General features: G+C 47.5%; 1 protein-coding gene across 2 annotated transcripts in view; it reads right to left on the minus strand.

Moving 5' to 3' along the window:
* The window catches only part of LOC138487861 (uncharacterized), a 78427-nt gene extending 71185 nt beyond the window's left edge, over positions 1 to 7242 (minus strand). Inside the window, exon 1 of one of the 2 annotated variants that reach the window (XM_069614468.1) lies at positions 6927 to 7181. In XM_069614468.1, coding sequence (XP_069470569.1) covers positions 6927 to 6980 — 54 coding nt within the window. In that variant the 5' untranslated portion in view covers positions 6981 to 7181. Of the gene's footprint in view, positions 1 to 6926 lie in introns of both variants that reach the window. The other variant, XM_069614467.1, reaches the window with a different exon arrangement.
* Positions 7243 to 14164: the final 6922 nt, after the last annotated feature.

Consider the following 14164-nt stretch of genomic DNA (forward strand, 5'->3'; position numbering starts at 1 on the left):
GGCACATTGTCATAGGGAAGGTGGTCACAGCTCAATCACATTTGTGAATTGTTGGGAATTGGTAGGTCCTGGCCAATCGACTGCAAGTGAATGCCATGCACATTTCTCAAACACATGCACACACACATTTGGCATGATAGGGTGTGTTTAGTGGGCCAAGGAAGCCGGACCGAGAAATAAAACTGCCTATTTGGCCATAGCAGACTTTCCAAAGCAACGGTGGACATCCAAACCTTTTCTGTTGAATTCTTCATGGAAAACATTGTATGGCTGTTGGGGAAAGCTGGATTAGAATGGGATGCCCTGGCAGGTAGTCATCACTTCAGGCTGAACTGAATTGCTAAAAGAAATGAAACTCCACCAATCAACCAGGCTGTCCACACACCACCACTCAGCATAGGGTTATCATCTGCAGAAAAAGGGGATACTTTGCACGCTGGTCAACATTGCCATCCTATTGGCTTCTAGGCAACACAAATTGCAAGGCAGGGTGTCTAAACTGGGTACAGAAGGTGAGCTAAAGACTCTGGTTGAGACTCTAACCAAGGATATAGGCCAGTAGAGAGACACTCCCAGGACCATTCTTGTTTGTGCATATTAAGTAGTTTTGGGTTTTCACCCTAAGTTACTAGGATAATCCAGACGTGGAACCCTTGATCATTGTTCTTAGAGAGGCACAGCTCCACCTTACTGACTAGGCCCAACCATGCCAAAACACATGTCTGGGGTTGCTGTTGGTACTCATGTTCAGAAGAGCATTGCCAGGCATATCGGTGCTGGACTGGTCTTGGGCAGGACAAAGACTGATATGTACTGGACATTTCTCTTCTGTGAAAGGATGATGAGCTAAAGACTCTGGTTAAGACTCTAACCCGGGATATAGGCCGGTAGGGAGACACTCCCAGTGTCCACCTTGTTTGTACAGGAGGAGGGACAACAAAGGAAAATGGCAGGGGCCCTGAAAGCTCATTAAACCTTTTGGTCCCTCAACTACCATGGGGAATGTGTGTGTATGAGAAGCAATGACCTAAGCATTTCCATTGGGTAACTTTTTTAGTCTTCCATGGAGGCTCTCTGAAACTCTGTATAAGGTGCACATGGACACCTATTCTACCGAAGCGCCTGGGCGGTCCACAGATGGCTGGGCACGCCCACATGCAGACTGTCCTGTCCAAGCATGGATGCCCTCAGGGCTCTTCTTTTTCTTTTCGTTTGAAGCTCTTTATTTATAATTTTTCAACATAGATTAACAAAAAGAACAACAATATGTACAGCTTAGGCCATTGTACTATCCATAACATCACAATTAAAACAACATTCAAAGCAAAGAACAAACTGTTATGTTGTTGTTATGTTATGTTATGTTATGTTATGTTATATGATTTGTAATGCGCACCTGATACCCGAAGGCTGATGGGCGCAGACTGACAAACACAAAACAAGACAACACATGCAGCCCAACTAAGAACTGTCCATTGTAGTGACTAGCAAGACTCTAGACGAAGAGCAATGTTTTCAACTTGTTTTAAAAAAGTTCTGTTGAAACCAACATTCTTAATGAAGTTGGGAGTGCATTCCAAGCAGTAGGGGCCGCTACTTCAAAGGACCCCTGCCTTGTTTTGTTGGTCTTGTGCCGTGGTACAATGAGTATATTTGAGTTATCTGATCTAAGTGATCTTCCCTTATCTTTCACAATTATGGCCTCCTTCAAATAAGATGGCATTGGACCTACAATGCATTTTTGAGTGATGAGAAGAAGCCTAAACTGAATTCTTTCTCCAACCGGTAACCAATGAAGGCTCCTTCTGGCCTCAGAGACATGGGGCCTCATTAGGACCCAGGCGGATTTCGCGGTGCTAAATGCACCGCGAAGCATGGCGGAAAGCCGCCGATAGCGCCATGGGGGTTGGCGGATTTACCGCCCCATTCCGACCTTGGCGGGGCGGTAAATCCCCAATCCCCATTCTGCCCTTCCCCATTCCCATTTTTGCCCCATAGGGTATAATGGGAGTGGGGAAGGAGTTAATTACGCCACCGTAAAATACGGTGGCGTAATTAACAACGAGGTCCCGTAGCGCCATGGTTTTCTCCGCCTGGTAAAACCAGGCGGAAAAGGCCGCCATGGCGCTACGGGAACTCGTAGTATGGCGGAGAGGTACGCCATGCACTACGCTGGCGTAAAACCCTCTCCGCCAGGGTCCTAATGAGGCCCATGATCTCTTTTACTTAGGCCCCTCACTACTCTCACTGCCCCATTTTGAATTACCTGGAGGCGATGGATCTCAGTCTGGGGATACACACCAAAAGACTGCATCCATAGTCTAGTTGCTATACAATCTACAAAGTGACATAGAGCTAATACAAAAAACCTAAACCTGCGCACTAACTAGACATCAACAAAGGATAAGGACGTGACAAACAAAGAAAACGACAGACACCACCACCCACCCACCCACCCCAAACCCCTCATTAGTATTGAAAACAAAACAACTCCACTACACAATTCAACCTTTGGTCATCCATAAAGTTCAGTGAAACTTCCCCACAGATCATCATAAAATACTTCCTTGTGTTGCTTATAATACATAGTCTTTTCATACCTTGATAAAACTTGCACATCTAAAATCCACTCCTCCACTGTGGGCTTCTTCCTGTCTTCCAAACCTTTAATATCTGCTTAGTCGCCACCAACAAAGTTTTACTAATCCAGCAAGATGTTGCCCAACCAATATTATGACCACTTCTTGATAACTGCAGGATGATTGACAAGGGATTACGCAGATAAGTAATGTTCCAGATGTGGTGAATCCTATCAACAACATCTTTCCAAAAACTCATCACCCTTTCACAACTCCACAACATATGCAGCAGACCACCCCTCTCCTTCCCACAACCCCAACACCAGTCATTATCAATCATCCCCAAAGCACACAGAGACACGGGGGTCCAATAGATTCTACCCAATATTCTCTGATGAATATAGCGGCATTGTAGATCCCCCTTAGCATTTATTGGGACTTCCCAAACGTTTTCCCACTCTTCTAGGGTAAGATCTCTACCTACCTCTTCCCACCACGACAGCCGCAACTTTTCTCATGAATTCTCAGTTGTCTTCTAACATACAAGCTATGAAGCCCCCGCCAAGAGGCGTGGGCGCTTCAGAAGAAGAAAGCAAGACGCGGTGCACACTGTGCATGAATTGTCACGATTAGTTTTGGATTGGCTCCTTTCTGGCTTCATCGCTCCAGCAGAAACGACACCACAAGCGGGAAATAGATACATTTGTAAAGAGCCATTGAAGAGCACTAGAGCACCATGGTCAACCTCACGCGGGTTACCCGTAGGAGGCATGAAAGGCCCCACCTAGGCACGACTGCAGAGCTCTGAATTGGCTCAGCGGGGTGTCTGTTAAGTGTTGTGCTTGTGCTGTTTACAGTTGAATAACCTGTATATAACGTTTAGTTATTTACAGTCGATTAATCTGTACACATTTCTGTTGGTCACTTGTTAGTTGGTTGCTGAGTTACAGAGGTAAGAACATCACATATTTCCCGTATCCAAGGTAACCCGGGATCCTTCTAGGTTCCAGGCTAGCAGCTATAAAAGGCCTGGTGAATGTACAGTTGTGGTTTTGACAGGCTGGAGGGGGGATGGGGGGGGAGGCTCCATGTACAGGAATAAATACTTCTATTTTTGCAGCTTACCTGCAGTCCTGTGGATGAGTCATAGCAGTGTCGTTCTCTCATACGGATTCTGCGGCTGTCTCCTTGTATGTCCTACAGGGCCCCAACGTTTCACACCGAGGCATGCCCCACTCGTTTCTTCTCATAAACGCATGCTCAGTCCTGCTTTCTGGAAGAGCCGTGCCACCTAGTTCACCTCCCTCCTGCACCCACATTCTCAATAGCCCCTCAATTTGAAGACCGCTCTTATTTTACAATAGACACACCTATCTGCTCGCCCACCTGGAGCGCAAAGCCTCCCCATTATAGCGGTGTCTGCCAGCATTTCTGGATTTTAAAAAAGTACCCGCGCATTAGAACGATCACCAGCACCCAAAATAGAGCGGTTTTATGTTGTTTTCCCCACGCATGACCACCTTAGATAAACTGGAGCCTCCGGAGGAAACCGAGGAATATTGGCGTTTCAGACAGCGGTAGGGATGTGTTCACATGTGAATGGCTCAGCCCCATGGCATAGACATGCATGATATGATATATGATGTGATGGGTTATTTATAACGAGCTTAATACCCAGAGGTTTCTAAGCACGGGCCCGGGGATCGAACCTGTGTTCCTCCGTGTTGTCTTGTTTCCAAGGCGAGCCCGTTGCCCCCGAGTACCTCCCATGCACGGGGACGTATATGGATAGGGATCATGTGGCAAAACCTTTGACCCAGTTGATGCTATGGGAAGTCATCACAGTTGGGTGATGCACTGGCTAGGTCTTTGTGTTAATGGTGGGATGTTTTCCACCAAAACTGACAAGTAATAGACAGGTTTTACATTATTCATTACCACTGACATTTCTCTGGGCAATCGTGCATACCATTCACTGGTGGCTCTGTATTGGGGCAGGCGAGATAAAAAAAAAAAAGGCAGCATGGAAGGCTGCCCAAAGCAATGACAGTGGACATGATTAATTCACAGCCTTGCAGCCATCACTTTTGAAATGCAAAGATGCGACCCAAATGGAAGGAGTTGCGCTGATATCCAGTTAACATTACTTTTTGATTGTACTCTTCTTTCCCGTACAGAATTATTTTTCAAATATCATCCCTTATTTTTAACCTATTCCCAAGAAGGTAAACCCACAGAATAGATCATTTGAGTATCATTTTGAAGCTAACTCAGTTGGTTGATGCACCTGCTGCAGCAAATTGTGTGCGAACCGCAGGTTTAGGTCTGTATCGTGGATGGGCCAACAAATTAATCTTTCCGAGGATGACAACAAGCAGAATTCCATTGGCTCATAGCCACGAGGCTGGGAAGGGAGTGGCACGCGTCAAACAGAGCTACTGGTGTGCTTAAGCGCAAAGGAGGGTTTTCCTCACTCCTCCAGAAGCCACAAGTGGGAGCAGAAGATGGCATCCTCATGTCCTGGATGGTGAGACATATGTAAACTAGAGGCCTGTTCACGCATTGACTCGCCGTGCAGGCCGTGCAGTAGACTATATAATGAGGCGGGAACAAAATTCGATATTAAAAATCTCTTTGGTACAGACCATTATTGTTGAATATGTTTACTCTAAATACTTTTTAAAAAGTTATTTCCTAAAAACTACTATGTATTTCTCTTCAAAATCTAACAGTAATTGTTATACATACACATGAGGATTTACTGACAAAATGACTTGGCGTAGAGCCCAAGGCAGTGTGCAGGGGCCGGGAGTTCCCCATTGTTATAGGAGGGTGCGACGGCTCACACACGATGCTGCTATGAGCATTGAGCAAGCTAAGGGACAATGTAGCCTGCCGCGTGCTCGATATAAATGATCAATAGTTTTATTATATATCGATCAAATACGGTCGTCTCTTCAGCCATGTATGATCGAGGCTTATGTTGTGTAGTTTACACATCACATAATCGCTTCTAAGCAATCCCAGTTTTGGCAGCCAAAGAAACAGATCCATTTAGGTAGAGCGATTTGCCCAAGATCACACAGATTGGTAGAACAGGGCAATTTAGCTGGGAGCACAGGCTTTCTGGGTGCACAATTTGTAAACGTGTGTGCTTCAGACTGCACATTTTTCCTCGTGCCTCTTTAGTTAACCTGGGTAAAGAGCAGATATATAGTAAGTTCTCCATTTTTTTAAAGAGTGCATCGTTTTGCCTTCTTGATGTCTAGATGTTTTAAAAGATGGTTTTTTGGTAATCGGCAGTTTGGTCGGTCATGGTGACCTGACTTCGACCCGTTTTTTTATTATTATGGGGTCCCCCCGTGACCACCTCCCTACCCCATGCCCCAACATATACATTATACATGAATATGTAACTGGCCGAATCAACCAAACTGTAGACTTTCAAAGGAAAGGCTCTTGCGGTGTACCATTTTCTGGTGCCGTTTTGTAGCTTTATTTTGCCAGTGTACAGCACAGGGCTATACTAGAATGTGATCCAATGAGAGTCTACCTGCCAGGCCTCGCTCAGCATCTCACATGGGCCAAGATGCCCTGACTTTAAGCTGCACGTGTGACGCATTCACCTTCTCGTAGCATTGGGATGATGGGAACACAATTTACACTCCCACAAAAATGAAACATTTAGTAAGTTACATCAACTGGTGGTTTTCGGTTTTAGAAATGGTTTTACTTTGTAGCTTACACTATTTCTTAAGAGAAAATGGAACAAGGGGTTTTAAGCACGAAAAGTGGGTCTTTAGAGATGAGTTTATGGGCTCGCTGTGCTTGTGGTAGCGTGTGACAGCAGCTGGGAATGCCATGTTCATGTGTTAATGGGCCTCCATCCCATGAGCCATGCGTTGTCTGTCAGCAAAGAGAGGGTTAAGCAGCATTCCCAGCCAAATCTCAGCTGCTGCAATCAATAGTTTGCAGATTACCATCCCTGGAGGTGGCTCCCTCCTCCCCCCCATTTGTTTTGAGGGTTGGGATGTGAAATCCTCCAGCTCCTCTATAGTCAGGGCCACCATGCCCCCGTCCTGGACTTTGAGTTTAACATTTGTGTGCATTGTGGGAGTTGTAGTCTTGGTCACTTCAGTGGAACACACTGGGTTAAAGTATGCAAAGCCAGGAGCTTAAATTGGCTTTCCCAGGTGACATGGTGTCATCTGCTAACCTTATGTCAGGGACATTGGCCTGCCCCTAAAATATCGTGAATTTTCTGTAGGCCTGGCCCGTCCCACTGGGGATGATAAAATGCATATAATAAAATCCTCCCAAAAATAAACGACGTGACAGAGATCTTACCTGCTCAAATGCGCGGACCATGATAAACAGCGCGGTCATGAGTGTCGCCAGCATAGTGGCCTGGCGGGAGTTCTGCCCTATGCCGGGAAATGGCGCGGGACAGCAGCTGAGAGGTTCTCTGCAGATCTGCGCTTAAGCCAGGGGCCGCGCTCTAATGAGCTTTGCGCGCGCTGATTGCGTGTCAGGAGTGCTGGTGCCGTGTGCGCCTGTAATCTCCTGGGACTGACCGTCTGGCGCTCCCTCGCTCACCCCTCTAGGGTCCCAGAGGTCACCCCTCTAGTGTCCCAGAGGCGTGGGACCATGCGGCGATACCTCGCTCACCCCTCTAGTGTCCCAGAAGCGTGTGACCATGCGGCGATACCTCGCTCACCCCTCTAGGGTCCCAGAGGCGTGTGACCATGCGGCGATACCTCGCTCACCCCTCTAGGGTCCCAGAGGCGTGTGCTGTGATTCATAGAAACACAACATGAGGCAACATTGCCTGGCACAGAATAGCACCGCTTCCAAGGCATAGCATGGCACGAGTCTGGTGTTCTATTGCCCACGTTCTGCTTCTCCCAATAAAATCTACTGTAGATTCAAAAAGCCAAGAAGAAAATTGCACGAAAACACAAGGCAAGCTTTTCCTTTCTACTCTTACACCTTGATATGAGATGGCATTTATAACGCGCCTATACACAAGTGTTTCAAGGCGCTACGAGGCAAGGGAGGGGGAACAGAGGAAAGACAACGATCTTACTAGGCCAGGTGACATTGAGATCCTGCAAGTGCACGGGAGGGGGGAAAGGGAAAGCGTGGAGGAGCGGGGGAAGGGGGCAGGGCAATACATAGGATCAACAGTAAAGAAGAAATACAATAAATAAAAACAATAGATAAAAGTGCGGCCAGCTAGTGGCAAGTGCCGGGGTAAGTGCAGACATCATGTGTCAAGAGCTGGGGGGAGTGTGGGGATACAGAAACAGCCCCAAGTGCAAGGGTTGCCAGGGGTGCAGTGCAGGTGTGCAGCTGGTGGGGGAGGGGACATGGGTCTAAGATTAGAGGGTAGCCAGGTGACCAGTGCAGTTTCAGTTTCGGCCAGGAGATCAACAGGGGAGAGGAGGAGAGAAAGCAGAAGCAAAAGAGGAAGGTCTTGAGGTGCTTCCGGAACCAGAGCTGGTTCTCCTCAAGTTTCAGGGAGGCAAGGAGGCTGTTCCAGAGGGAGGCCCCAGTCGAAGAAAGAGAACTACCACCAACTCGTTGCTGGGAGAAGCGACTGACCCTGAGGGCATTGGAGGCGGATGAGTGAAGAGCTCAAGAAGGAAGATATTTAGTAAGAGAGTTGGAGGTATTGAGGCCCCAGAAGTCCTTGTGGACAATGCAGAGAGTTTTGAACTTAATCCTCGCAGCCACTCGGAGCCAGTGCAGAGATTTCAGTCCTGGAGAGATACGATCCCTGGGCTTGAGGCCAAAGGATAAGTCTCGCGGTCCTGTTCTGGATAAGTTGCAGAGGGCGGAGAGTAGAAGCAGGCAGATTTAGAAAGAGGCTGTTGCAGTAGTCAAACCTAGAGAGAACCAGAGCTCTGGAGGCAGTGAGCTTCTGGGGGAAGGAGAGGAAAGCAAGAATACCTCTGAGGAAGTGCAGCTGGTAGTGTGACTTCTTAGAGACGTCAGATGTGAGGGGAGAAGGAGAGAGTGGAGTCGAAGATGACCCTGCGGTTTTTAGCCTCACAGGTGGGAGAAGGAAGAGGGACACGAGAGGCCGGCCAGAGAGCAACAGGAAAGGACGGAGCAGGTGTGCCGATGAGGAGAATCTCAGTCTTATTGGCATTAAGGCAGAGATTGTTGGTGGTACACCACTCCTGGATAGCGGACAGAGATGAGAGAAGGAGAAGAGGTGGCGGAAGGGAGCCTGAAAATGAGCTGAGTATCGTCCAAATATCACTGCAAGTTGGGGCAGAGAGCAGCAATGAGGTGGGCAAGAAGTGCCAGGTATTGGTTGAAAAGCCAGGGAAAGAGGTTAGACCCCTGGGGAACACCACAGGTAGAGATAGAGATAGAGGAGAGGAAGGACCCAAGTTGGACTTGGGAGGGTTGATCGGAAATGAAAGAGGTCAGAGGAGACGGTTGAGCAGGATGGCATGATTGACAGTGTCAAAGGCAGAAGAGAGATCAAATAAGATGAGGATAGAGGGGGTATTGGAGTCGAGGTTGGAGAGCAGGTCTTCATAGATGTTCAGCAGAGCAGTTTCTGTGCTTCTTGCAGCTCTGAAGCCAGAATAATGGACATGGAGACAACCAACCAATTTAGTGTGAAGATTAAGCTGAGAGATGGCCAGCTTTTCCAGGAGTTTGTAAAGGAAAGGCGGGATAGAGATTGGGCGCTAGTTAGCAGGACAGGATGGGTTGGCTGAGGGTTTCTTAAGAAGAGGGTGCACAAGAGAGTTCTCCTGGGGGGAAGGGAAGACTCCAGTGGCGAATGAGTGGTTGCAGAAGTCAGCCAGAGCAGGAGCCAGGGTGTCAATGTGGTTCTTGATGGTTTTAGAGGAACAGGAGAGAACCTGGATGAGGGCTCTCTTCTTGGTGCGGACAGAGAGATGGTATTGCCTTTGGAGCAGGTGGCAGGCCAGTTTGTCAGAGGATGTACAGGAAGCACGCCATTTCCTCTCAGCCACCCTGCACTTACGTTTAAGGGTGACAAGGTATGAATCGTACAAGGAGTTGCACTTAGCTTTGAGCTTTAAGCAGATTCTCATGACAGGGTCAAGAACATCAAGAGTATCAGATATAGCAGAGTGGAGCATAGAAATGGCTGTGTCAAGGTGTGAGTCAGCCGAAGGGGGTGGGGCGGTGAGAAAGTGGTGGTGAAAGCCTCAACTGACAGACACTTCATGGGTCGGATAACTGAGAAGGGAGGTGGCAGTGATGGAGTTGAGTTGGCCTGTGGGATGGAGAGTGAGCTGGGAGGAGAGGAGAAAGTGATCACTCCAGGAGAGAGGAGTGGTAAGAGGTATAGAAAGGGGAACGTCTGTAGAGATCAGAACATCCAGAGTGTGCCCTGCAGAGTGAGTTGGGCCAGAGGGGAGGATAGAGAGTGGGAGAGTCGCAGAGGTCGTGAAAGAGTCCAGAGGCCTTCCTCAGGAAGCATCCAGGTGGATGTTAAAGTCTCCAAGAAGGAGGAGTTGAGTGGTTGAGACCAGGTGGGAAGAGGAGAGGTCTGCCCACTCAGAGAGGAAGAAGGAGATCTAACCCGATAGATGGTAGCCACAGTTAGGGAATGGCTAGGAGAGAGAGCCTGCAGACGAGCCATTTGAAAGAGGAGTATGCCTGCATAGGAGTGACAGAGGCAGGAATCCACTTGGGGAAGATCAGGGCTACACCCCCTCCAGAACGATTGGACCTTGGAGCAGAGAGGATCTTGTAGCCATAAGGGAGGAGAGTGTCAAAGCTCCAGACACAGCTGGCCGTGAACCATGTCTCAGGGAGACCAAGGACATCAAGGTCAAGTTCTTCAAGGAGGCAGCAGATGTGTGAGGAGTGTGTGACAGCTGAGCAAGAGTTTAGAGTGGCAATATGGAGAAGGTTGCCATCCTTGAAAGACTTCTGGGAAGGGGTACGAATCAGAGGTATGCCCTGCGGAGGTGTAGAAGAAGCTCGAGAGGCGCAGAAGAGGAAGGGGGAGAGGGCAAGGTAGCCATGGAGGAGACAGCAGGGGGAGGAAAGGAAGCCGTGGAGGTAAGAGAGGGGATAGCAGGAGAAGAAAGGAAATTGATGAGGTGCGAGTAGCGTCTATCAAAGGGGAGAAGGTGTGCCTGAGGGCCTTGGACCAAGACGGTGCCATTCAGGTAAACATTTATGATGACCTTAGAGGAGTGGAAGGAGGACAGGAGGGCCCCCCACAGGGTGCCACCATTAATGGGAGAAGAAGAGAAAGGAGAAAGCACAGAGACCATATGGAGAGTCCATAGGTCTGGCGAGGGAATGACAAAGAGGATGTTGGTGAGGGTTTGTCTGGAGGAAGCATGGTATAGGTGTCAGCTATAGGGAGGCCTGGGTTGGAGACCAGGATGTCCTTTTTCTTCCTACCAGATTCAGTGATGAAAGCAGGATAGTTGATAGAGAAGCAGTTAGAAAAGATAGGAGAAACAAAGAGCACCATAGAGTAGGTAGGGAGAGGAGAGATAAGAGGGTTGTGGGGGGGGGCACTAGGGAAGGATACAGGGAGGGGTGCAAGCAGACGAGACAAAGAGAGACGAGACAATAGAAGACGATTGAACAAGGTGAAGGGAACTCAGACAATAGTGGAAAAGTTTGCTAGATGAAAGCTTTGCTAAGAAGGCAAATCCAAGAACAGCACTACTTCTTTCACAATGCAATTTAAATACGTTCACAATGCAATTTAAATACTTTTACAATGCAATTTAAATACTGGAGAAAAACACACGTAAGTCTGAGAGTCCTGTATAGTGGGGAAAAAAGGCCTACGTTTCAAAATGCAATTTAAATACTTTCACAATGCAATTTAAATACAGCAGAAAAACACACCCAAGTCAGAGTCCTGTATAGTAGGGAAAAATGGCTTAGTTTCATAATGCAATTTAAATACTTTCACAATGCCATTTAAATACTTTCACAAAATACTTTCTCTACATACCTTCAGCCACTATCTAAAAAGCCTCCTTTTGCTCTTTTAAGCACATGGTTCTTGATTGCAAATATGTTCAATCTTTTTGGATCATTATTTGGACTGCACTTAAAGACATCTCCAAGCTACCGCATGACTTTTGCCCTCAAGTTCTTTTTTCTGGAAGTGCTACTCTGCAAGACGTTATAGATAAGAATTATTGTTGCTTGTTTGATCTCTTTATTATTATAGCCATTAAAACCATAACGTGTAATTGGAACAATTTGAACAAACTTCATTACAGGTAATGGTGGAACTTAATTTGCAATACTCACAGATTGGAAAGTTGCAATGCTTCTGCTCTGCTAAAACAAGAACTGAAATGGAAACCTTTTATTGAATTCCTAGCCTATGTTATGCCTACTTAATTACTTTCCAGTAAGTCAAAGGTCGCACACTACCCCTGTGCCATTCCTCCGAACTCCCTCTCCCTTCGGAGTATGGTCTGTCTTTGCTTCATTATCAATGTACGTCTGTCCCCCCTCCTATTCAAAATGTGAACTTTTTATTAACAGTGAGCTCGTATTCCTGCTAGACCTGCATACGTTTCTCCAGCAAGTCCCAAATACGTCATTTTCAATATGTGTATTACTCTTCGTACAATCCTTGTATGAATTGATACAAATAAAACCTTTAAACACAACAAAAAATACTTCATTTCCAGCCCCCACCCACTTTCTTCCTGCACAGACGCCATTTGGGGCTAGCAGTGTTGATCTCGGAGGCATGCAGTTTAATGTAGACAGAAAGTAGCATGATCTTACATCTTTTTTTTATATTAAACAGCACTTGCATTGTGTCAAAGGTTGCGTTCTACAACACCTGCTTTGTTGAAAATCTGTATGCTTTTAAAGGAAACTCATTCTCAAACTTCTTGAATGTGCAGAAGACTGGCGCTCAAGGACTGTGAATTCTATCCAGGGCATTGTGGGGGGAGGGGAATTCTACCGTACTAGATACTGAATCAACTTTGCGCAGCGCTTTTAAAATAAATACACACATTCTTAGAGTTTTCAAAGTCACTGAAAAAGGTCAGCCTGCAGCAATAACACAGGAAGCAGAGGCATTTCCCACGCCTTACATGAAACAATAGTAGGGGTCACACATCTGGAAATCTCACGCTGGTTCAACTAATTGATTATAAAGAAAGATATTAGCACATGATAATAATAATAATAATACAAATTGAATAATAAGTCTCTGTAAGATGTAATGTAAATAATAAATGAATCAGCCAACACGTGTTTCAACCCTCACAGGTCTTCCTCAAGGCTGAACCAAAGAGAAGCGAACAATGTGCACAACTACAATAGCGGAGTGTTGCGAGTGTTTCCTGTGTGGAGGAGACTGAGTCCAGCCTGCTGTGCGACACGCTGAGGAAGAGGAGGAGTTTCCCTTCAAAACACCCTGCTACGCGGAGCGGAGCGTAGCGGAGTGTTGCAAGTGTTTCCTGTGTTCCCGTGTGGTCCCGGGCGGACTGGGGCAAGGGCGCTTGGGGGGAGGAAAGAACCCCTCCCTGCTTGTATAAGCGGTACAAGCGCACGGGACCCCCTCGATACGGAAAATTAAAAAAAATGCCGGGAGCAGGAGCTCCAGACTTGCCAGAGAACAACCTGCAGCCCAACCCGGAGGGGGACCCTTTGCAACTGCAAGACCCCCCCGGAGCCGCATAGAATTTTGCGGAGCAACTTCAAGAATCTCCCACAAGGAGAGCGAAGGTCGCCAGGGAAAAGAGGTAAGCCCATTGTGCTCCTAGCAGCAGACCCAAAATCTTTGAAAGCCACCACTCCCGCTGCGCAATGCTACGATAAAGGAGCTGATGGGAGGGTTATGGACTTGCCCGGGTCTACAATTACGGGAAAAAAATATGTTGACAATGAAAAGGGCCCCCCCAAGACGTCTACCAGCATCGCGTATCCCGCCTTGGACATTCTGGATAGCACGAAATCAACACAGGACCAGAGCGCCGCCTCGGCGAGAGGTTTACCAGCTCGGTCAACCGGAGGGTGGACCGATCTGGACCTTGCTCAGTCCCCGTGCCCCAATCGTAGAGGGGGGGCGCCAGAATTGCAGAACGACCTGGAGGTCAGAGACACTCGGATCGAGGGCACGCAGGGAAATAGCCCCATAGCCACGGCCTCCGGCCTGTACCCCTGAGTGAGCGTGGAAGGTGAAAAGGAATTAAGCCAGGCACAGGAGGAATTAACAATCGTGACGGAAGCCAGCCATCCAGCAAACACCTATACTGAACCCCTAACTTCAGGAGAATTGAGGCCAGGAGAGAGCAAATTAATAGACTTCGAATCCTCTCTGTTAATAGAAAGGCTGATGACTCCAACTATAGCCGTCACCAAGGCCTCACTGGTGGCGGCCGTCCCAACCAATGAGCTGTACAACCTCACAGGGGAATTTAGTCCAAGAAAAGATGTGACTAATCTCCACTCAAACAATGAACCTATAAGATCATTAGAGAAGAGTACGACCACAGAGGCCAAGGTCGTATCAATTGGCCAAACGCCCAATAGCTTGACTCACAATACGGGTGACTGGGTTGATTTGGGGACCCCAGTCTCTGTAT

Source organism: Ambystoma mexicanum, chromosome 9, assembly GCF_040938575.1.
Source record: "Ambystoma mexicanum isolate Mex_15411 chromosome 9, UKY_AmexF1_1, whole genome shotgun sequence".
Lineage (NCBI taxonomy): Eukaryota > Metazoa > Chordata > Amphibia > Caudata > Ambystomatidae > Ambystoma > Ambystoma mexicanum.